Source organism: Ursus arctos, unplaced genomic scaffold, assembly GCF_023065955.2.
Source record: "Ursus arctos isolate Adak ecotype North America unplaced genomic scaffold, UrsArc2.0 scaffold_12, whole genome shotgun sequence".
NCBI lineage: Eukaryota > Metazoa > Chordata > Mammalia > Carnivora > Ursidae > Ursus > Ursus arctos.
Genome location: NW_026622786.1, coordinates 41,515,801 through 41,541,034, shown reverse-complemented (window position 1 = coordinate 41,541,034; position 25,234 = coordinate 41,515,801). Strand labels below are relative to the sequence as shown.

The following is a 25,234-nucleotide window of genomic DNA, read 5'->3' as shown; positions in this document are numbered from 1 at the left end:
GCTAATCTGCTTGTTCTATTGTTAATGGGCATTTGAGTAGTTTTCAGCCTGGGAAATTATAAACAGCGCTGCTAGGAACAGTCTTGCGCACGTCCTCTGATGAATATGCTGATGAGAAGGCGTGGGCGCTAGAATTGCTGAGTCATAAGCTGTGCGTACTCTCAGCCTTCACTGATACTGCCTGGGAGTTTTTAAAGTCGTCGTACCCATTTCTGGCTCCACAACCAGAATTGCCATTGTAACCACGTTCTGGCTAACATGTGATTGGTCTTTTTCATTTTAGGTGAATAGTGGTATCTCAATGTGGTTTTACTTTTTCATTTTCTTGATGACTGATGGAAGTAGAGTATCTTTGCATATGCCTACCGGCCATTCAGGAAGTGCTCATTTCTCAATAGAAAATCACTGTGTATGATTTGTGGGTGTTGAAATATTCTGGAGATGAGTTCTCTGTTGAATATAAGAATTGAAAACCTCCTCTCCAAGTCTGTGGGATGTATTTTCATTCCCAGTGATGTGTCATATGATAAGAAACCCTGGACTTTAATATTTTTCACTTTATCAGATTTTATGGTTACCACTTTTTGCATCTTATTTAAGAATGTTTCGTCTACTCTGAAGTCTGGAATTGTTCTCATATAGTTTTCTTCTAAAAGTATGATTGTTTTACCTTTCACACAAAGATTTGCAGTCCATCTGGAAATTTTTGGGTACGGATCCAAATTAATTTCTTTTTTGTAAGGCTATCTGGTTAACTCAGAACCATTTATTGAATAAACCACCATTTCTTATCTGTACCGCAGTGTCTGTCACTCATCAGGTGACTGTATGCGAGTCTGTCTCTGGACTCTGTTCCGTTCAGTTGGTCAGTTTGTCTCTCTTTCATCAATAACCCATTGTCATGTTTATGATGGTTTTACAATAGTTTTGTAATAGTGAGTCCCCAAGTTTTGTTGTTCTTCTTCTGTTCCGGTTATCAGTTTATTGCCTCCTAGTTCCAAATTTATCCTTTGTTGTGGAGTCTCTGAAATGGAAACGGTCCCTTTAAATGTTTTTTCCTTGCCTGCTGGCTCAAAGTTCAGTTTTGTCTGTAGAGGGCACTGGAGAGACATTGCGAGAGATGGGTTCTGCTTCCTGGTTCTGCAAGTTCTGAAACGTGGGGCTTCTTCCGGGCGCAGCTCCTGCTGCACGCACAGCCATCTCAGCGCCAGGCCCCTCTGGTGCGTGCAGCACCCTGCAGCCCGCCGCGTTGCCGGGGAGTCCCCCTCGAGCGGTTTTGCGGCCCTGTGACTCCAGCGAGACACCTCTCTGAGCAGCTATCCCTAGCATCGGAGGGGGTGAATTTCCAGCCATTTTCACTGCTGCACCGCAGGCACTTCTTTGCCATTTAGTGAGCCAAGGCCATAGCCAGGGCTTGCCCGTACACCTGCTGGGGCATCTTCCTGTGTGTCCTATTTCACCCTAAGGGTAAGAGTATTCCTGACATCTGCTCTCTACTATAGTTTTTAGTTTTTTACTTCTAGCTAATCCCTCGTCACTACCATACGCTGTTACTATAAATGGTTCTTTAAGTTAAACTTTCCCAGATCTTACTGTGTGGTTTCTTTCTCCTGATGGTATCCAGGCTGATATAACATCTTCATAATAATGTCTTCCAACATGTGAACATGCTATGTTTTTCTGTTTAGTTAGTTCTATTCTTGTAAATTGTATGATACATTTATTCCTAAATTTTTCATCTATCTTTTGTATTTTATTATTATTATTATTATTTTAAGATTTTACTTATTTATTTGACAGAGAGACAGCCAGCAAGAGAGGGAACACAGCAGGGGGAGTGGGAGAGGAGGAAGCAGGCTTCCTGCTGAGCAGGGAGCCGGGTGCGGGCTCAATCCCAGGACGCTGGGATCATGACCTGAGCAGAAGGCAGATGCTTAATGACTGAGCCACCCAAGTGCCCTGTATCTTTTGTATTTTATTATTGATCTTGCTGTTGTTCTTATATAGGAATCTAGTAGATTTCTGGCAATTTAACTTTTATCCACTGAGCTTGCTAAATTTACATATGAATGCTGATAGTGTGTCTGTATATTTTTCCTTATTTTTCACATATACAATCATGCTTATGTAAGTAAATAACTGGATTTATTTTTTCCTTTCTAATCCTTTCCGTATACTTTTTATTCCTATATCTTCACTTACTGCATGTCTAGATTTGAGACCTTCAGTACAAAATTGACTAGAACTGGTAATAACAGATAGTCTTGGTTTTGGAAAATTGTTTCAGTATTACACCATAAAATATGCATGCTGGATTTGCTTATTACCAGCCGCTCAATTGGATTTAAGAAAGTTCATTGTATTCCAAGTTAAGGTTTTTAAAAAATAAAAAATTTTTTTTTTGTATTTTTAGAGAGGGAGAGAGAGTGGTGGGGCAGAAGTAGAGGGAGAGAGAGAATCTGAAGCAGGTTCCACGCTCTGGTGCAGAGCCTGCCTGGCGGGGGGAGGAGGGGCTCAATCTCAGGACCCTGAGATCATGACCCAAGACGAAATCAAGAGTCAGATGCTCAACCAACTGAGCCACCTGGGTGCCCCTTAGGTATTTTTTTTTTTTAATAATGAGTGGGTGTCAGAGTTTAAGTGTTTTACTCTTGAATTGATATTATCATATTATTTTTTATCTTTTTTATTAATATGCCAAATTACATTACTTTTGCAATATAAAAACACCCTGTATTACAGCAGTGAACCTGTCATTGTTGTCGGTTGTTCTTCCTGAGACTAAGTGTGAGTTTGAATCAGGTCGCTTTTCATCTCTAATACAGAAGAATATGATTTTAATAAATGATAAAGTAAATGTTTAATCATAAGGAAAGGGAATGATTTAATCATAAAGAAAACATTCATTTTTATTATTTTTATTTTCTCCAAGAGACACTTTTCTTTAGATATGCTCTACCTCCCTTTAGAAAAGTAGATTGTGTCAAAGTGACTATTCCCAGGCTCTTCTTTCATCTTTGGGGCTTCTAAGCTGTCACTCATCTATTTCATTTAATTAGTTTCTAATGTATAGCAAGCAGCGAGGGCATGGCAGGCAGAGGCAGGGGAAACTACCGCGGAGGAAGGAGAAGGCCAAGGAAGGAAAAGGCTGAGAGGGCAGAAATAGAATAAGAAGGAGCTATGAGGTGGGAAGCCAAGTGGATGGAAGGAAAATGAAACCTTCGAGACAAGACAGTACTGGGAAATAAATGGCCCCAAGTTTGTACCAGGAAGAGGCTGTGGAAGATGAACAGGGAGGGTGAAGAAGGCGAGGGAAAGCGGAGTCACACTTGGACATCCCGCAGCTGAGGTAACTCTGGCTCCCTGGTCTTCCTGACCGGCCACATGACCCGGGCTACACCTGCTCACTGCTTTGAGAGGCGGCTCCCTTACCCAGCTCCAGGAGTATCTCAGGGGACAAAAAAAACTTGGGCCATTTCAGTCTTTGAGGCCTGGAGCATAGGATTTAGGGCTTTACTCCAGGGAGGCCCAGGAATGATTTCAACCACTCATTATCACCACCACCCTAGGACTTGGGAATGGGAATATCCTCTCTTCATATTTCTCCATCTTCCATTTCCTGCTCTTTAAACAGCCTCTATATACTTTTTAAGATTTATTTCCTTATAAATAAATAGCATTCGCAGAACTTTATGAAAATATCAATATATATATATATTTTAAAGATTTTATTTATTTATTTGACAGAGATAGAGACAGCCAGCAAGAGAGGGAACACAAGCAGGGGGAGTGGGAGAGGAAGAAGCAGGCTCCCAGTGGAGGAGCCTGATGCGGGGCTCGATCCCAGAACGCTGGGATCACGCCCTGAGCCGAAGGCAGACGCTTAACCGCTGTGCCACCCAGGCGCCCCTTTAAAAATATATTTTTAACTGATGAAAGGTATGCACAGCAGATGTTGTAAGTACTCTAGTAGCTCAAAAAAAATGGTCGTGTTACCTCCTAATCCAGCAAAGGTGACATGAATTCATCCTGTGGTTTTTCTGTGCAGGTAGCGTTTTCATATTCTATTGCCCATGGTCTAATTAAAAATATTTCAAATAGAACCAGAGGAATATTATGTATTTGCCTTCAGTTCTTTAATGCACCTAATCTTATTCTTAGGTTCATGCATTGCCTCACCTAATCTCGTTCTGGGTTGGTTTTATGAGGGTAGAATCTATGCCTGTTTATGTCCCCAGGGTTTAACACAGAGTGTGTTATACTGGTGCTCAACATATTTTTTATTAAAAGAAGAAAGAATGGATGGATGGATGAATGGATCAATGAATGAATGAGTAAATGCAGAAGGCTAAAAACTAGTCTCTTTGATTCTAGTCTTGTCCTTTGTTATAGTCAGAAATCTACAATGGCCCCCCAGTGGCCTACCTCCTTGTACAACTCCCTCCCCTGGAGTGGGGCAGAGATGTGAAAATGGTGGGCTATCACTTCCATGATTCATTTATTGTCTTCAAGAAAGAGATTCTCTTCAGTGGCCTTGAAAAAATTGGGCGAGCCTTTAAAAGAAAGGGATTCTTTCTGAAAGCAGAGACTCGAGGCATGAAGGAGATTTGACACAGGGAAGATTCCGCTGCTGACCTTGGAGGATTCTGTTGCTGCCATCTTGTATTAAATGAGTGCAAAGGCTGTTGTCAAGAAACTGAGAGCAACCTCTAGGAGCTGAGAGTAGCCTCAGTCTGGCAATCAGCAAAGAAAAGGGGACCTCAGTCTTACACTTGCGAAGAACTAAATTCTGCCAGTAACCTAAGTGAGCTTTATATCAGATTCTTTCCCAGAGAAAGATGGGACCACAGTTGGCCAATGCCTTGAGTGAGGCACCCTGAGCAAAAAATTCATTTGAACCATGCTGGGTTTCTTGATCTATGGAAACTGTGCCGTAATAAATGTGAGTTGTTTTAAAGCCTCTAGGTTTACGATGTTTGTTACGAAACAAGAAAAAACTAACTCTTCTTCCTAAGACTTTGAATTTTGATCATGCCATTTTTCTCCTTTTAGAATCTTCATATTGTCTTCATGATAAAATCCAACTTAAATAAAGAATTTTAAAATCCTTATCACTTCCCTAGTTTCATTTCTTGCCAGTTTGATGCTGCAATCCATTCCAGGCAGGCTAAAACCTTCAGAGGTCCCTGATGACACCGTGCTCTCTCTTGCTTCACTTCTTCCTTATACTTTGTAGGGGCCCAGGGCGGGCCGCCCCCAGATGTACCACAATGACATATTGGTTATTTTGAATTGAAGCTACTTGGGAAACCGTTGGTGCGAGGACACATAGACCCTTCTCTGACCCCTAGAAAGCAGGAAATAAATCTCTCACATGAAAAATATCCTCCCTGTACTAAGAAGTAAAAAAAATCCTTATCACCAAAGAGAGGGACTTTAAAGCCAAGAAAGCAGTAGGAATAAATGACTGTGTGTGTGTGTGTGTGTGTGTGTGTGTGTGTGTGTGTGTGTGTGTGTATGTGTACCAATCTATAGAGCTATGGCTATGTCAGCCCAATTCCACTTAAGAGTTCCTTACTAATGAAAGTTCCCAAATATCTCTTTTCTTTATCCTGCCAAGTTCTCACAAATTTATTGTCTCTTTGTCTAAATTGTACAAAAACTGCCTGCCTTTGTCATTTCTTCGGGTCTCAATTTTATTATTGGGCCGCCATGCACATATCCTAAAACTGTTTTTTCCTTTTGTTAATTGGTCTCATGTCAGTTTAATTCCTAAACCAGCTGGAAAAACCTTGAAGGAAAGAAGGCAGTTTCTTCCTGCCCTACAATTTCATGTCTCAGTCTAAACTTTGATCTGCTAGCTTTTACTAGTGCCCTGAGACTGGGTGAGTTCACTGTATCCTGGTCCCCAGGGGATCTGGTTTTCACCCCTTTTGTAGCATAGAGAGCATGGAACTACTGTCTGCGTACCTGACCGCCTCCCTGAGTGCACAGCATGTGATTTGAGGTCAGTGTTTTTATCTTACTCAGCATTACCCTTCCCCAGGGTCTAAGGCCGTGTTGAGTGATTGAATGTGTAAACGGGAAAAGAAGCTGTACACTGCGTTATAAATGAATTCAGGAACAGTCGAATCCTCATCTGCTTGTTTGAGTGCAGAAAGACTTGGTTTTAAGTACCAGCTGGTGTCACCCCTCTGCTCTGCTCATGGGCTTAGTTTGGGTGAAGTCCCCTAGTGTCCTAAGTTTCGTTTGCATACTTTGAGAAATAAAGATACTAAGAGTGATCACTGTATCATATTGTTTCCAGAAGAAACGAGGAAAATGCATGCAGTTGCACAGTGCCTAGTCCGTAGTTAAGTGTATAGAAATGTTAGCTATTGGTTTTACAGCAGTTTTTTATTAATTGCCATTTCCTGCATGTCTACGTGTGTGCTACAGAGGGGACCAAAGATCTTTCTCCTGTGTTTGGCAGAACTCTTTTTTTGTCCTTTTCGTTTTTGCCTTCTCTTTGTTTCTAGCAAGGAAAAAGAAACTTAATGACAGGCCCCATGCTGCCTGCTGATTGCTGCTTTGAGTTTCACTTTCCTTTCTCTCCAACAGGAAGTCACAAGTCTCAGCAGAACCTTCCAGTCTGCAAACAGGCTGCTGGATACGTGAAACAGGGCAGCTAACACTGCATGTAAGCTCCATCCAGCTCTTAAAAACAGGTAAGCGACTTTTTGCCACCCAATGTTTCCTAGCTGTGTGTAAAGAAAATTGCCTGTTTGCCTTTCTTTGAGGAAGAATTTCAGAGGAAAATTGCTGCTAATGATCATAATTTCCTCTTGAATTTGTTTTGTTTTTAATGAACATTTCAAACACAGGGAATTCCAGAGAGTAAGTGAACTCTGGTGTAATCTGACACAGTTCTGTCAGATTTTAAAAAATGACTTGCTTTATCTAATTAGAATAGTTTTTTACCCCTGGAAAATAAAAGTGTTACAGATGATGTTGAAGTTATCTGTGAATCTCTCCTGCATTCCTTTCTCTTCCCTTCCTTCCCTGAGGGAAATATTATCCAGACTTTCGAATAAATTATTGTTTTGCTGATTTTTATGCTTTTGCTATATATATGTAAGTGTCTAAACATGATCTTGACTATTGCTTTGTGTTAACAGCTTATTTAAATGATATCAATGATATCATACTAAGTGTATCATTCTCAACTTGCTTTTTTCCACTCAAGATTAATTTTTTGAGCTTTCTCAATGTTGATACAAATAGGTCTAGTTCAGTCACTTCAATGCTCTTTAGTATTTCATTGTGTGAATATGACAAAATTTGTACATGCAGTCTTCTAATGTCATCCTAAACAGTGCTGCTATGAATGTACTTGCTCCCAAAAATGATGTGTGTCTCTCCAGATAAGGTGATATTATTGAATCTCCATATCCGAGTCAACTTGGTATTGCTGGACTTTTGTTTGATGTGAAATGATATCTCATTATTGTTTTATTTCCAGTTCTTTGTTTCTAGAATGGTTGAACATTTTTTGTATGTTTATACTTCATTTGAGTTACCTCATCTGTGAATGTCTTCTTCATATACTCTGACGGCTTTTCCATTAGAGACAGTTTTTCCATTAGTGAGATACACACACACACACACACACACACACACACACACACACAGAGTAATATTAGCCATAAAAAAGGAGGAGATCTTGCCATTTGGGACAACATGGATGGATGTAGAGGGGATTATGATAAGTGAAATAAGTCAGAAAGAAAAATGCCATCTGATTTCCCTTACCTGTGGACTCTAAAAAACAAAACAAATGAATAAACAGTATGGGTTTATTTCTGTGTTCTGCTTTTTCTCTTGGTTTTCTGTCCTTTTGTTTCAGTTCCTCTCTTGTGTTTATGATGAATGTGAGTCACTGAATATAAAAAAAAAATGAAGCTAGAAAGATGTTCTCTTCACCTAGACAAGATTTGTTTTGCATCTGCCATGGTGCTGGGGGCGTAAGCAATCTTCATGTATAGCAACCCAATCATAGACTGAAATTACTTCGGAGATGCAGTTAAGTCCGTCCATTTCCAGCCCATCCTTCCCTCTTCCCTGTAGCTCTTCAGAATTCTTGCCCACAGGGGCGCCTGGGTGGCTCAGTCAGTTAAGTGACTGACTTCAGTTCAGTTTGTGATCCTGGAGTCCTGGGATTGAGCCCTCCCACCTCCCCCAAGTCAGGCTCCCTGCTGGGGCGGGGGGGGGGGGGGGCAGGGTGGGAGGGTGGCAGGCGGGTCCTGTGGGTCGCTGCTCTCTCTCCTCGGCCCCTCCCCACCTCGTGTTCTCTTCCTCTCTCTCTCTCTTTCTCTCGCTTTCTCACACACTCTCTCTCGCCTATAAATTAAAAAAAAAAAAAAAAAAAGAAAGAAAGAAAGAAAAGGAAAGGAAAAAAGAATCCTTGCGCATGGATGCGAGGAGGGTTGTCGAGGTATCCTCTTTGTTGTGCTCTGTTCCCCTAGCTCTGGGAGTCTAGCAGAAGTTTTGCCCAACATTTCAGCATTTCTGGCACCCCTTCTAAAGCTAACAGATGCTCCTGTGGGAAATGTGCTCCCAAATGCCGAGCTTACCTCTCTGTGTTCACTTCTTTTCCAAATCTTAGCCCTTCAGTGCTCTCAAATATATGTATTTACAGTTTAGCCTGTGTTCTCACTTTTCTCCTTGAAAGAATTGGCATGGCGGCTCATGGCTTATTCCGCTGCTGTAGGACCTCAATGTCTGTTAACTTTCATATGTCAGTTTCCTTCTTTGGGAACTGTTTTCTGTGTAAATTCCTTTCTCCTACCTTCTAATTCATGGGTTGGCCAACTATGGCCTGTGTGACACCCACCTATTTTGATAAAAAAGGCTTTATTGGAACACAGTCATGCCCATTTGTTCACGTATTGTCTCCGTGTTTGTGTCACATTGGCAAAGTTAAGTAATTATGGCAGAGACCGTATGGCCCACAAAGCCTAAAATATTTACTCTCTGTCATTAAAAGTTTGCTGATCACTGTTCTAATTTATTAATTTTACTTTATTCTTTAGGCTTCCGTTAATTGTGTCTACTGGCTTAAAAAATTTAATGATATCTTTTATTTCTAAATTATCTAATTTTTTCATAGGTACCTACTATTGTTCCATTTCTATATTTTTTTGTTTGTTTTTGTTTTTTTGTTTGTTTTGTTTTCTGTTTTGTTTTGTTTGCCTTTTAATCCAAATAACATGTTTTAATTGGGCCAGAGAGAAAAATAACACACTGGAGCTAGAAAGAGAAATCTGTGCTTTAAACCACTATGATATGCTAACTAGCCTCTCAACCTGTTATTGTTTTTCTATCAGATACAGAACAATGGCAGTGACAACCAGACTGACATGGAGTGAGGAGAAAAGTCTGCAGAAGATGCTTGGGAACGTGTCCTTGAGACTTCTTTATAAGTCTAGTGTCCATGAGAATAAAACTTCTAGTATTCTTGATAAGTGCACTTGTCAGGGACCCACTGTAACAATAATTTACATCCGTAACACTACTGTTGGGGTCTTTATGCTTGGGCCTTATTCTAAAACATATGATCATTTAAAAAGGCCCAATCCTTCCTTCTATTTTTCATATCAACGGAATATTGCAACTGAAATGAGAACTGCAGTTTTAGAAACAGAAACTAAAATTGCTTCTGGACAACTGGTGTTTTATTCCTCTGGCCAAGAGGTGTTGTCTGTATGTCTAAACGACACCAAGCTTTCTATAAATGACTCATTAAGCAAAGCTTTAGGAGTATATAACCGTTCTGATATCAGTTATTTGGAATGTGAAGTTTTTCGAGTCGAAGGTATGTTAAATGAGATAATCCTACATTCTGATTCTAGTCTTTCTTTGTCTTCGTGGGTCATAATTGAGCTGCAAGAACAAGGAAAAACGAGAGGAACGTCAGATTTCACACCATCAGATTTCTCTTTCATAAACTTCAGAATGAAACCTAGGAAGCATAAAGGTCGTGAGGTATTACTCAGACAGTATAGGCAGCTTTGAGCAAAGTGAGTTGAGAAGTAGAAGTGGAGACATGGAGAGGGAGAACCAGCGAGGGCGAGGTTTATTTTGGCACAGTGACCCCTCTGGGTCAGCTCTAGGTCTGCAGGCATAGTTAGGTGAGAGTTTCCAGAGTGAGTTATTGTGTAGGGAGGGAGGTTAATTTTCCAACCCTAACTCCTAACTGGACAGCTCAGCCCTGGTTTATGTAAGCAGACTCTCTGCCCCATTTAGAAGGTAGACTTGGGCATAGTTAACCAGGCAAGTTAAAAAGCTTATTATTCTATGTGTGTTTCCTACAGGAATTGAGGATGATACAAACTACATAAGGAAGATAACAAGAGCCATGAAGTAAGTTAGGTTCTTGGACTATCTATTAGGCATCTTATTTAGAACGCTTCTGTAAATGGCATAGGAAATGAAATAGTAAAATAAAAACCGTATAACTTGGAGTGATAAAAGTGAGTTATAATGTTACTTATGTAATATGTTCGAGGCAATTTACAGCATCAACAGAGACAAATCGCTACCAACTGTGAACCTTTAAAAATCTACCTGGTGTGAGTTTGGCTTTATGTTTCCCTTTGGAAACTTGCTGGACTCAAAGTTTTCCAGACAGAGAAGTCTTGATGACAATTTCAGATAATTCCTCCAAAGCCTTTCCCTGGGAATAAAGCCTTTGGGGGAATTTCAGTAAGTTTTACAAACAAAGCCCCCTTTCCCCAATTTATAGATAAATACCTGAATTGCATGTATTTTATTTCTCCTCAGTATAATAGTATTACTGAAATAATACTCATCTTTAGCGTTGCTGACATTTGTCAGATTTGTGTGGTCTAAGGCTCATAGTTGAACGATGATTTGCTTGCTGGTTAGTGTTTCTTTATTCGGACGGATACAAGTGCATTCTCTCCGAGCACAGAATGCATAACCTTAGACCGTTTCAAATCATGTGATAGATGTTAATGCCAAGGTAATAAGTAATTAAAGCATACTTTTTAAGGGAAGGAAAGAAGCAGCAGAACTGTCCTGTTCCTATGAAAGTTTGGCCCTTGTCTTGAAGTACCGCGTGTTATTTGACAGGCACAGAAATCCACTTCTATCTGAACTCAGAACCTACAAGCCCTGTGTAGACTTTGTTTCCAAAGTTCGTATTCTCTTGCTGGGTCCAGTTGGGTCTGGAAAGTCGAGTTTTATCAATTCAGTGAAGTCCGTTTTCCAAGGCCGTCTGACTCGCCAAGCCGCAGTGGGGTCTGATGTCACCAGCATTACCGAACAGGTAAGTTATTCAAGGATTTCCTGAGACTTTTGTTTTATCAATTACAGTTATTAGGTTTGTTCGTTTCTTTGCCATTTTCTCTTAGGACATTAACCTCCTCTTGATGTACAGACAATTAAATGCTAAATCAAATGTAAAAAAGGAGTAAAAGTTTGATTCAGGATTCCCTCCATTGAGTTGTGTTTCACTGAGAGGCTTTCCATTTTTATGCATACAAGAAATAGTTAGATGAAGAATGCTTTCTGGTACTTGTAAAAAAAAAAACCACACTAAAATTTTGAAAACTTTGTAGAAATCTCTGTCCATTATATTAGAAGTCTGTTTTTACTTATGTCCCACATTGTTTTACCTGGGTTGAAATTCTTTTCTCTTTGTTTTGTAATAAAATAATGAAAATTATGTATTAGAACACTTCCATTTTACAAGACCATTTTATAAGAAATGATCGTGAAAAGCAAGACAGCAATTCACTTTGGTGGGTCAACCTTCAAAGGGTAAATCTATCAGCGGTCCTACAAACACTATCTTACTTGTAAACAAATGTAAGTACTCATACCATTTTTAAAACTGTTGCTCTAAAGATCTGCCAATTACTGTGGAAAAACCTTCTTCCTTTCTGTGCTCGTCAATGTTACACAATCAAACAAAAAAAAATTAAGGGGAATGAATAGGACGTTTCATAATCAGGCTGTGTTTTTCTGTGATTGCTACAAGCAAATATTGTTATCTTCTGATTGAAAATATGCATGCACTGTCAATGCAAAATTTAACATAAGACAGTAATGGTTCATTTTAGTTGTGTGTCACATTTAATAACTAAAAGCATTTTCTAAGACTTTCAAGAATCACAACTTATTTCTTGGTGTTGGCTAGATTCTATGTGACTGGCTTTAGTTTGGTCTATTAGCCTAGCCTGGGAAGCCAAAGCAAGGTACCGCAACAGCACTTCAATATGCTAAGCATTGATTGGTATGTTTCTGTTTGTGAGATACTGTGTTGGCAATAAAGACCTAAATACGAAGAGGAGTTGGTTTTTTTACTCAGGGATTTCAGGGTAGGTAATAAATAAGTCCTCCTCAATGTGATCGGTGCTGTAATAGAGGTACTCATCAGCACAGGGCCCAGCTCCCTCCTTCATGTTGAAAGCTCCAAAGGCCTTGCTCTAAGGGAAGACGTAGGTGCTTAAGTCCAAAGGAAATGCAAATATGACTGTATAAACTGAAGAATGCAGGACAGGATATTCGTCGGGGAAATAGCATATTGTATTTCATTTCTCAGAGACACTTCTCTTTGAAGAATTAAAATTTTTTTTGAAGATTTTATTTATTTATCTGACACAGAGAGGGAGAGCACAAGCAGGGGGAGCAGCAGGCAGAGGCAGAGGGAGAAGCAGGCTCCAGGCGGAGCAGGGAGCCCGATGTAGGACTCGGTCCCAGGACCCCGGGATCATGACCTGAGCTGAACGCAGACGCTTAACCAACTGAACCACCCAGGCTCCCCTGAAGAATTAAATTTATGAAGGAAACAGATTAATGAAAACTATGAATGTGCCTATTGATCTTGAAATTGTACCATGCACTTTAAGTGTGTAACTCTGCTGCTTTGTGTAAGTCCTTTCACGTGGAGGCACCGGTAAGTCCCGTTCACTTGGATCAAAGTATCTAATGGGATTGCTCCTGGCATTGGACTTCTGGACCAATGGGAGCTTTTGACTCCAGTACAGATTACAACAGGTCATAGAGGGGTTCTCAGCCTCCCGGTGTGGAATGGGAGCTTTGTGATTCAAGCGTTGTCTGCTATCCCTGAGAAGTACTTCTCTTTGGGATTCTTCCTAAGTCTTCCATAGTCATGCCTCTGTGGAAGTATATTTGACCAATAAAAAATTTTCAGAGTTCTGAAAAATGCTCTTGGGATCAGACTGAGTGTGATTATTTAGGAAAGAAGATTTGTTAAAGTGGAGCTTTGCAGAGTGAGGTTTGTAGACCCCCAAGTGTCACCGAGGGCATTTTAGGGGATCTGTGAGTTTAAAATTATTTGTGTAATAGTACTTCGATGGTTTTGCTTTTTCTAGTGTATTGACATTTGAACTGATCATACACGTGTAGTTTTATTTATTGTCTGGCATCCTGAATCAAGCAATGGCGGCAAGCACTATTAGTAACCGCTATGTACGTTCCTAGCACTTGCGGTAAACAACGTGCTAGTTTCATTTAAGAACGTAATTGATGACTAAGTAACAACCATTGATTTTATTTAAACTCAACTTTTTATTATTTTATATTATTATATGTATTATTATTTTTACTATTTTATATACTTATAAAACAAAAATATTACTTTAATGTTTTGTGTGATGAAATGGGAAGTACATATATTCTAAGTCATATCAAGATATGGTGGTTGTCAAGAAAAGACACTGGTGTGATTGAGTTGTGAGCTGAACTTTTTTCATGTAACGTCCTTTATAATTGAGAAGACATTTGACAGACTTGCTTATTTGTACTTCGGTATTTGGTAGCCATTTATGGACAATGCGCAGGGTAAGCAGATTGCTACAAGAGAAACCACCACCCAGCAATGTTTCTTGCCAATGATAACATCTGAGCTCTTAAGAAAAAAAAAATTAGAACTTTGGGAAACTTGTACCCACCACTTGAAGCTTCATAACTTCTCAATACTTGAAAACTTACCTGATGAGATTAATGGTCCTAGTAACAAATATGATGTTTTAATATTGTGTGGTGAAATGTGCCAATATTTGGAAGATCTTATCTAGATCCAATATTTTCTTTTTTTTTTTTTTAAAGATTTATTTATTTATTCGATAGAGATAGAGACAGCCAGCGAGAGAAGGAACACAAGCAGGGGGAGTGGGAGAGGAAGAAGCAGGCTCATAGCGGAGGAGCCTGATGTGGGGCTCGATCCCATAACATCGGGATCACGCCCTGAGCCGAAGGCAGACGCTCAACCGCTGTGCCACCCAGGCGCCCCATAGATCCAATATTTTCAAATGACTGAATGCATTGGGTTTGTAAGTCATGCCTGGATAAAAAATATATTCAAAGCATAAGAGAGATCAATGAATTTAATGTAGCTGAGTATGAAAATGTCACAAATTCCACATTGCAGCCAACCTTTGGAGAAATTATCACTTACTGAGCTTTGATGCATTATTAATGAGGAATAGCCACAATTCTCTGAAAGCGGTTAAATTAAATACTTTCTCCTTTTCCTACCACTATGTACATGTGAGGCTAGATTTTCTTCATACACTTCAACCAAAATGATATATCACAACAGATTGAATTCAGAGGCAGATATGAGAATCCTGCCATCTTCTATTAATCCAGATAGTAAAGAGAATTGCAATAAATTGATCCTGCTCTTTTTAATATTTTTTTGGGAAATATTTCTTTTTCATAAAAAATGGCCTTTCGGTTAACATGCAATAGATTCATAATTGTATTTTAAAATGATTTAAGAAATATTTAAATTTTTTTCAGTTTAAAATTTTTAGGATGTTAAATATCAATAGATATAACCTACATAAATGAAATATCTTTGAGATTCTCAATAATTTTTAAGAACATCAGGTGATCCTGAGACCAAAATGTTTGAGGACCACAGTGTTAAAATATTAACCACTCTCTGTTCTTCCTATTGTCATGTCTTGAGTGCTAGTTAAAGAATGAATTTTTACTTTTGATATACTTTGTTTTATAGTATAGGATATATCCTATTAGAGATGGGAAATATGGGGACTATCTGCCATTTAGTTTGTGTGACTCCATGGGGCTACATGAGAAAGAAGGAGTAGGATTGTGTATGGATGACATACCCTACATCTTAAAAGGTTGCATACCAGACAGATACCAGGTAAGAATTCTCCAATCTCTAAAACATTTAAAATCAGTTTCATCAATTATTTTTGTTAAATTTTTACTCCATAAGGTGCTTTCAACTGTCATAAACTGTTTTCAACATCAATCAACACTACTCTACTTTAAATGAATAAGTATTCATATAAGTAAAGTAGAGTAATTTATTTTCTACAGCATTAAGAAAGAAAGCCTGGGATGCGTGGCTGGCTCAGTCAGTAGAACTTGTGACTCTTGAACTCAGGGTCGAGAGTTTGAGCCCCTGAGTTCGGGTGTGGAGATAACTTAAAAAAAATAAGGTGATCTCAAAAGAAAGAAAGAAAAAAAGAAAGAGAAGAAAAGTGATACAGCTAAAAGGCGATATTTTACTCATACAGATTCAAAAGAAAGGATAGGAGGAGATTGTATTTATAACCGTCTTTATTGTAAAATAGATAGGAAAGTAATAGTTTAATCTCATGCACTTTTTTGCTCAATTAGACGAAATCTTGGAACAATTAACCACTTTTTGTTGAAGTGTGATATTACTGTACTGTAAGTACTTAGGTTTCACTACTTAAATGCTACCTAAATGCCCACATCCAAAGGTTGGCTCTGCCACTAGTTAGAGGAGCACCCGTAAGCAAGTTACATACTTGTTTCCGTAAGTCTTACTTGTTTATGTGTGAAATGTAGGTCATAATAATGCCCATTTCATAGTGTGCCTGAGAAGATAAATGAGATGATGTACTTTCCATTCTCAAAAGGTCAACCATTATTATCCCCTTTCTTTTAGGCATGGGCTGTAATACAATCAGCCTCAATTTCTGAGCAGTGACTTCAGTGGCCTCTCAGTGGTGCTTGATTGGAAACCTTAACTATGTACTCATATATTAAAAAGCCATGATTAAAAACCTAATTTGTGCCAGATACTATGCTAGTTACTGGACACACAGAGTTGACTAAGAACATAATTCTTATCCCCACAATCTAAGGAGACAGAAGATACAGGGAGGTGGAACAGAGCAGAGAGATGGGAGAAATCGTGAGCCTATAAAAACCTTCATTATTCACAACAGAGAAGCAGTCAATTCAGTCCAACATTGAAACATATGGGTAAAAAATAATGAATGTAGCCCTTTACTATATTTTTATTTTATTTTTTAAAGATTTTATTTATTTGTTTGACAGAGAGTGCAAGCAGGGGGAGCTGCAGGCAGAGGCAGAGGGAGAAGCAGGCTCCCCGCTGAGCATGCGGGGCTCAATCCCAGGACTCTGGGATCATGACCTGAGCCAAAGACAGACGCTTAACTGACTGAGCCACCCAGGAGCACCCCACTCCCCTTTACTGTATTTTAAAATCTATTTTCTTAATCCTAGAAAGATTATTGTTCTGTGGTAAGGAGATACTAACTTAAAATTTGGTATTTCTTCTGTTCATTTTTGTTTCTTTTTCTTCTGTGAAATTCAAGAAATTATAGTATTTTATTTAAAAATGCATTTTCAATATATTTTCCCCTCTCCTTTTTTCTCTATTCATTGTCCATTTAAATACACAAAATGTTTAGAAAGAAGTCTTAAATGATGTGTAACCAATGTCTGTCTGTCTGTCTGTCTTTCCTTTTTTCTTTTTTTCTGGAGACTGGGATTTGAAATTAACTTTTTAAAACATTGTTTGTACTTTCCTGAAATATTTCCATTGTGGATAGTGTAAAGTATGTGTAATTCTCATTTTCACCAGTGCAATGAAGTGATTTTTCTATAAGAAAGATAAAATACTACACTCATAGTGGAGAGGAAGTATGGAAGGGGTACTACTAATTAACCTGGGGGGAAGAGTGGCTGCAGGGAGGAAAGTTTTGGGTTGGAGGTTAGTGGTAGTCACATTTGAAGCATGACTGTATCTTAAAGAACTCAGCGAAGACTCTCTAAATGTTATCTTATATTTCTATAACAGTTGAACCCCAATAAACCAATTACGCCCAATCATCCTAACTTCATCAGCACTCCGTCACTGAAGGACAGTATTCACTGTGTGGCTTATGTCATGGATATCAACTCTATCAATGATCTCTCCTCTAAGATGGTGGCAAAACTCAAACAAGTTCAAAAAGAAGTCTTGAGCTGTGGTGAGTCTCATTGTCCTTACCAAAAAACTTTTATTTTGAAATACAGATTCACAGAAAGTTGCAAAGAGAGTTCAGAGAGGTCTTATGGACCCTTCACCCAATTTCCTGAGTCCCGGGTCTGTTGGTGGCAATAGCAGGCAGAAGTCATTCACATGTTTTTTTTTTTTTGTCACATGTGATTTTCCAGTGGCTTGATAGGATAGTCACCTCCCCACATTATGTGACCTGACCAGGAAGATCAAAACCAGAAAATTGACACTGTTATAATATGTGCGTGCAGCTCTGTATTGTTTTATCACATGTGTAGATTTAAAAGTAGTGAGTGGGTCTCCCTCACTTACGGTCTACGTGCTTTTCGGTCTGTTGCTTTCTCACCGGATGTCAGCAGTTGGGTTTGTGTGGGAGCCCTTTAGGGTTGGGATCTCTGTTCTTTATCATCTAGTGTGGAGATTTCTTTTTCAGGATTTTTAACACCAAAATTTTTAATTTTAAAATACTTAGTAAGCTCTTAAAATAATCTATTTCATATTAGGCGAGTTGGGATAGTTTGTAATTTTTAGTTTGGTCTATTCTATCTAAGTTGGCAAATTTATGTGTGTAGAATTGTTCATATCATTTCCTTATTATTTCTTTTCTGTCTGTGGGGTCAGTTGGGATATCCCCTGTGTCCCTCATCATATTGGGGATTTAGGTCTTTTGTTTCTCTGTGTCACTATTTCTAAAGGTTTGTCAATTTTATTGATCTTTTCAAGGAACCATGTTTTTGTTTCATTGATACTTTAAATTGTTTTCCTGTTTCCAATTTATTCCTTGATTTCTGCTCTTTAGGATTTCTTTCATCTTCTTGATTTGGATATAATTTGCCTTCTTTTTTCTAGATTTTTGAGGGGAGGGACTTGGATTGTTGATTCTGGACTTTTGCTTTTTTTCTATTGTAAGCACCGAGTACTACGTATTTTTCTGTAAACACTTCTTTAGTTATGTACTCAAATTTTGATATGTTGTATCTTTATTATCTTCCAGTTTAATGTATTTTGTATTTCCCTTGAAACGTCCTTTATGACTCATGAATTATTTAGAATGTGTGTTTAGTTTTTAAGTGCTGGGAGGTTTTCTTGTTACCATTCTGTTATTCACTTACAGTTTGATCCATTATGGTCAAAGGGTGCACTCGGATTTAAATTCTTTAAATTGTTTTTGAAGTTAAACTATGGCTTAGTCTATAGTATATTTTGGTAAATGTTCCATGGGTACTTGAAAATTATGTGTATGTTCTACAAATGTTGATTCGATAGATTTTCTTGGTTTTTGGTATGACAAGTGATTCTTGATTATACCTTTAATATTTGGGGTATTATACTATGAGACTCTGGATCTTATTTGTTAATTTTTCTTTTTTTTTTTAATAAAGATTTTATTTATTTGAGAGAGAGAGAGAGAGCGTGCACAAGTGAGGGGAGGGAGAGGGACAAGCAGACTCCACACCAAGTGCAAAGCCCAAGTCAGGGCTCCATCCGAAGACCCTAAGACCATGACCCCAGCCAAAATCAAGAGTCGGAGGCCAACTGACTAAGCCACCCAGGCGCCCCTGGATCTTATTTACATCTTGTGTCTTAGCAGACCTCTTTCGACACTGTGCTTGTGGAAGTGCAAGTGCAGGTTTCCCACTGGCCTTGGTCGATTCCTATGGGGGGAAGCGAACTTCATTATTGCTCCCCATATGACCTTCACTGATACCAAAGGAGGCTAGGAGCCTCCTTAAGACTGGGGGAATGGTGATTAAAGTTTCACTTTCTCGGTTGGCCTGCTCTGACACTGGAAAAGAGGGAGGAGGCACCCTGTTACTGATGGTTGAGGTGGATGTCCAGGATCCCCAAGTAGCTTCCATTGATGCCATCAAGAGGGACATAGCACAGTACAGGTATGAGTCCTGGCTCCCTACCTGTTCTTCTTCTATGATACTATCCTGGCAGAGTGTGCAGGATGGAGAAGGGAAGAGACGTTTCTGTGGATGGGACTGAGGCTCTTTCATGATGTTTGGCTGGGATAGTGTGGCTATCGTGTGAAAGTTTTCTGTCTTGCTAGGTTGTTCCTTTTCTCATGCTTGGCTAGAGACAACAGACTTCCTGCCTTCTCCTCCCTTCCCTTCCCTCCCCCTCTTCCCTTTCCTTTCCCTTTTCCTTTTATTCGTTTCTTTCCTTTTCTTTTCAACAGCTCCAACTGGCTTTCTCTAGTAGTACACTTCTCCAGCAGCCAATATAGTATTTATGGAATAAAAAGAAAACTAGAGAACTCACAACCATATTGTGATTGTAATAATGAACTAGCAAAAAAGGTAAATTAAGAAAATAGTCTTTTACAATTATATCAAAAAGAATAAAATATCTAGGAATAAATTTAACCAAGGAGATGAAAGACCTGCATATTGAAAACTGTAAGACATTAATGAAAGAAATTGAAGAAAACACAAATAAATAGAAAGATATTCTGTACTTAGGAATTGGAAGAATTCATATTAAGGCGTGCATACTCTCCAAAGCAATGTACAGATTCAGTGCTATCCTTACCAAAATTCCAATGGCACTTTTTACAGAAATAGAATGAACAATCCTAAAATTTGTATGGAACCACAAAAGACCCCAAATAGCCAAAGTAGTCTTGAGAAAGAAGAAAGCTGGAAGCATCATGCTCCCTGATTTCTCATAGTGATTTAAAAAGTATGATATTAACATAAAATTGGATCAAGAGAACAGAGTAGAGAGCCCAGAAATAAATCCACACATTTTGGTCAAATAATTTATGACAAAGGGGCCAATAATACACAGTGGGGAAAGACAGTCTCTTCAATAAACGGTGTTGGGAAAACTGGACAGCCACATGCAAAAGAATAAAACTCAACCACTATCTTACACCATACACAAGAATTAACTCAAAATGGATTAAAGTCTTGAATGTTAGACCTGGGATCATAAAACTCCTAAAAGAAAACATAGGTGGTAGGCTTGTCGCGGTAGGTCTTGGAGATGATTTATTGAATTTGAATCTGACATCGAAAGGAAAAGCAACAAAAGCAAAAATTAATAAATGGAGCTGCAGCAACCTAAAAAGCTTCTGCACAGCAAAGGAAACCATCAGCAAAACAGAATGGCAGCCTACTGACTTGAAGAAAAGATTTGCAGATCATATAACTGATAAGAGATTTGTATCTAAAATATATAAAGGGGCACCTGGGTGGCTCAGTCAGTTAAGTGTCCAACTCTTGATTTTGGCTCAGGTCATGACCTCAGGGTCCTGGAATAGAGCTTCAAGTTGGCTCTGTGCTCAGTGGGGAGTCTACTCGAGAATTCTCTCTCCCCCTCTCTCTGCCCCTCCCCCACACCTCTCTCTCCCTCCCTATTATAAATAAATCTTAAAAAAATAAAATGTATAAGGATTCATACCAATCAAAAACAAAACATAAAAACAATCTAATTAAAAATGGGCAGAAGATGAGTAAATAGCTTTCCAAAGAAGACCTACAGAAGGCCATTAGATGCTCAACATCATTAATTGTCAAGGAAATGCTACATAAAACCACAATGAGGTATCATATCACATCTGCTAGAATGGCTGTTATCAAAAAGACAAGAAATAACAAACATTGGTGAGGATGTGGAAAAAAGGGAACGCTTGTACACCATTAGTGGGTATATAAATTGGTGTAGCCATTATGGAAAATAGTACAGAGGTTCCTTAAAAAATTAAAAATAGAACTATCATACATTCCAGTAATTCTACTTCTGGATATTGACGTGAAGAAAATGTAAACACTAACTCAAAAAAATATTTGCACTCCCCCACCGTGTTCCTTGCGGCACTATTTACAATGGCCAAGATATAAAAACAACCTAACTGTCCATCAATGGATGAATGGATAAAGAAGATGGGGTACACACACACACACACACACACACACACACACACACACAGAGGAATAGTATTCAGTCACGAAAAGAATGAAATCTTGCCATTTGCAACAACATTGGTGGACCTTAAGGGCATTATGCTAAATGTAATAAGTCCGACAGAGAAAGACGAGCACTGTATGATCTCTCCTATATGTGAAATGTTTAAAAGAAGAAAACAACAAGCTCATAGATAGAACAGATCAGTGGTTGCCAGAGGTAGGGGTTTGGGGGTGGGAGAAATAGGTGACAGATGAAGGTGGTCAAAAGGTAAAAAGACATTTAAAAAAGAGGATTGTTTGGTCCTTTATACTCTAAGGCCTCTTGTTTAGTCTATCAGTAGAAACACCACTTAATATAGAAAGCTGTGCAGTTTAATGTACAGAGGATTGTCTTAGTGACTAAGTAAATCTAGATTTTTTAATAGTCATAATTTGATCTTGAGAAAGTTGACTTAAGTGCACTGAACTTTAGTCTCCTATGTCATGGGAATAAGTTCTGAATCTAAATATTGTAATAAACATTAGATGTGTTCAATGTAAGTACATAAGCATACACAGATCTACTTCAGTGTACAGTGGGCTTATTGTAACTCGAAAATGCATTTAATATACCTAACCTACCGAACAGTGTAGCTTAGCATAGCCGACCTTAAACATGCTGGGAACACTTACATTAGCCTGTAGCTGGGAAAAATCATGTAACACAAAGCCTATTTTATGATCAAGTGTTGAGTATCTCATGTAATTTATTGAATGCTATAGTAAACATGAGAAAAAGAATGGTCGTATGGGTACAGAATGGATGTCACTTTATCAGTTGTTTACCCTGTGATCGCATGGCTGACTGGGAGCTGTGGCTGCCACTACCCGGCGCCCTGAGAGATACTGCATATCGCTAGTCCCAGAAAAGATCAAAATTCAAAATTTGGAAGTATGGTTTATACCAAATTCATAACGCTTTTGCACCATTGTGAGGTTAAAAAATCTCAAGTTGAACCATCAGAAGTCAGGGACTATCTGTATAAGCATGTAACAGCTCTCCAATTATGGTGGGTTTGGGATAAGACCGAGTTACAGAAGTGCTAAGGTTTGAAATGATTTTTTTCAAGGACATCTGGCCACAATGTGGGTGACATGAGGGTGACAAGGCTGTGTGCTAGGGTCTAACTGGGCTGATTTAGAGCCTCAAGAAGACATTGCATTAATTTTGAAAGAGAAGAACTGCAGTTTAGCAGAAGTTGAAAAGAAATTATATGTGACAGTTGAGAACTGCCCTCTACACAAACCAGGTTTTTTTAATTGGCCAACCTTGCTCGTTTTTCCTCTGGGACTTGGATGAAGGGAGGCTGGTAAGAGCAACCATTCAGTAATAGCCATCACAAACACAAGATTTATGTAAGGGGAAAATCCTAAAAGCTCTGGTAAAGAAGTCTCTCAGGGGTCTATCCTTGAATGGCATTTGGAAATCTCAGTTTTATACTTTTTCCTGGGGAAGCATTTTTTAGTAAAGCAGAACTTTGATTCAGTTAGAAGCCAACTGGGAGAGGGCAAGAGGTCCTTAGTAGAGCTGTGAAATCCGTGTTCTTTGCTTTTACAAATAGTCACACATAACCTTCCTCACTTTCTGGGGTCGTTTTTCAGTCCTCAGTGTCCAGCAAACACCCCCCCCCCCCCCCCCCCCCCCGCCGATCACACACCATTTGGAACAATAACTGATTGCAGAATAATGTGAATTTAGTTGCATTTAGAAATGATCTCTCATGCTGGAAGAAAAAGATCATTTCTCCTATTAGAAGAACTTCAGGTTCCATACTGACATTTACTAGGGATCTTTCATTCTTTAGATCTTCACCCTACAGAGAGCTGCTTTCACTCTTACTTAAGTACCGTGTTGAAACGTAGCTGTTTATGATACAAAATAACTGATTTTTCTCTTTGATATAGGTAGAGCATGTGTCCTCTTGCTTACCAAAGTGACTAATTGCAGTGAATTTCTTCAAGACAACTCTTTAAAAATGGATAAACCTGTGACTTCCCAAAGCCAGGTAAAGAATATATGTCTAGCCAGACATTATTGTAATGGTGTTATATTGTGTGTGTGTGTGTGTCTGTGTGTGTGTGTGTGTGCGCGCGCACACTCATACTATATATTCACTGGTAAGTGAAGACATGGATCAATTGTCTGGTTAATTCAAATTTATGTCCTACTTTAAAACAATAATTATTTGTATTATAATTATATTCAGAAGAGAACTTATCAAGCTATTGCTTTTTCAGTTTCTTTCTTGAATTATATTTGAATTCAGTCAATTTTCAGATATGAGTTATGCTTATTAATTTTTCCACAGATAATGCATGTCAGCAAAATGCTCAGTGTTCCTATTTATAATACCTTCATGGTTGAAAATTATACATCAGAGTGGGAGCTGGACCCTTTAAAGGACACTCAGATCCTCTTTGTGCTGAGGCAGATGTTACGGGTAGCAGAGGACTTCTTTGAGGACTTGCCTTGAGGAAACAGGTAATCTGGCCCCTTTCTGCCCCTCTCAGAAAGCCTGGTGCTTTTTGAAAATCCCAGAGTTCTACCTCCCCGGATGGCTGATGCCCATTGGGTTGCTCTAGACCTGAGAGCCACGTTAGGATGTGTGCTTTCTTTCTATTCTTTTTAATTTTGTTTTCAGATAAAATTGTAGGAATGTTCCAGCTCTGCATGTGACATCGGTTGCCTTGGTTCTGATACTTGGCCCAATCCTGGATTGGCAGGCCCCGATGAGAGACAGTCTCTGCCGACAGCCTCCTTATGACATCTGCTTTCATTCATGTTTTGCCTTCAGTCCCTGACAGCATCTAACTGATGGTTTCTTCCAGGGTCAGTAGTACCTCAAGCTGAAAGGTCGACCCTGAGCAGTGGTGGGCCAAGATAAGCCCTACGGCAAACCACCATTTGGGATTTTAATTTCTGCGACACTTTTCTCAACCTCCCCAGCAAAATTGACTATCCCCTTACTTATTTGTCTATAGCACCTTATTTAGAACTCTGTGTGAGTACTAATACATTGAATAATAATTTAAAAATGGTTACATGGATATCCACTTCCCTAAATACATTGTGAGTTCGTTTAGAAGCAGGGTTTGGATTTTACATACCTTTGTATTCACAGAACTTAGCACAGGGCCTGATAGCCATCAAGCATGTCTGCCATTATGCATCCCTCCCAACTTCCCCAGAGTGAAAACGCGTACTGACAATTTTTCTCCTTCTAGAAGGGAAGACGGGAAGAGAATGAAATGCCGGAGAGAAGACATGGACACAGAGGAGGGAGAATGTTTCACTTATCTCTGGATGAAGATACGAATTTAAGCTAGTTACAAAGAACAAATATATCTTGAGGACTTACGTGTTATTTCTGTGAAAAAACAAAGTTTCTTCCTTTAATGAACCCATACCTGACTTTAATTAATTGAATTCCAAGCTATCCTAGCCATGTCTCCCAAGTAGAGTGATCAAATGAGGTTACTCGTGCAAGTCAATAAGAAAGTTCTCTTATACAAGTGCCCCCAAATGATTTTAAATTCCTCTGGGTAGCTGTAGAAGTTAGGACTATTAATAAAGAAAAAAAGAATTTCAGAAGATAGGTTTTAGGTTTTCCCCCTAAAACCCTAACTCTCTTCTCCAAATTTCTTAGTATTTTTCAAGTGAATATGCTTTGGTTCAATAGTTATCTCTATTAAAGCCATCTAATGTACTTTTAGTCAGAATTATTGTCTTCTTTGGGAAGTCCTGGGTACGAAGAGGGCAAGAATTCCTTAGGAATAGTTGTGGAAAAAGAACTATTTCCTAAAGCAAAGCTGCAGGTAAAGCTGAGCCCCAGTGGATGCTGAGGAGCCATGATTCAGTGGAAGAGATGGGTGGGGTCTTTAAAAGAGAGGAACAGAATGGTCACAGGTACTGAAGAGTAGAGCCAGAAGTAGA

At 38.9% G+C, this 25,234-nt stretch overlaps 1 protein-coding gene across 4 annotated transcripts; it reads left to right on the top strand.

Moving 5' to 3' along the window:
- Positions 1-1,075: 1,075 nt before the first annotated feature.
- Positions 1,076-25,007, top strand: IFI44L (interferon induced protein 44 like). 4 transcript variants are annotated; one of them, XM_026497739.4, is made up of 11 exons: positions 1,076-1,467; positions 6,601-6,707; positions 7,886-8,061; positions 9,366-9,853; positions 10,353-10,401; positions 11,134-11,329; positions 15,053-15,205; positions 17,144-17,315; positions 23,206-23,306; positions 23,610-23,782; positions 24,526-25,007. In XM_026497739.4, exons 3-10 carry the CDS (start codon positions 8,057-8,059, stop codon positions 23,772-23,774), a joined length of 1,329 nt encoding a protein of 442 aa, XP_026353524.2. In that variant the 5' UTR covers positions 1,076-1,467; positions 6,601-6,707; positions 7,886-8,056; the 3' UTR covers positions 23,775-23,782; positions 24,526-25,007. The 4 variants fall into 4 exon arrangements, with proteins under 4 accessions (XP_026353524.2, XP_057166522.1, XP_044239645.2 ...); XM_044383710.3 differs by lacking the exon at positions 1,076-1,467 and adding an exon at positions 5,700-6,007; XM_057310539.1 differs by having other exon boundaries at positions 1,123-1,467; positions 6,601-8,061.
- The last annotated feature ends 227 nt before the right edge of the window (positions 25,008-25,234 follow it).

Excerpts from the sequence above, each read along its gene's own strand:
- IFI44L (XM_026497739.4), top strand. Across the intron at positions 9,854-10,352 it reads TGAAGTTTTTCGAGTCGAAG|GAATTGAGGATGATACAAAC; the intron begins GTATGTTAAATG and ends TGTTTCCTACAG. Across the intron at positions 17,316-23,205 it reads AAAAGAAGTCTTGAGCTGTG|GTAGAGCATGTGTCCTCTTG; the intron begins GTGAGTCTCATT and ends TCTTTGATATAG.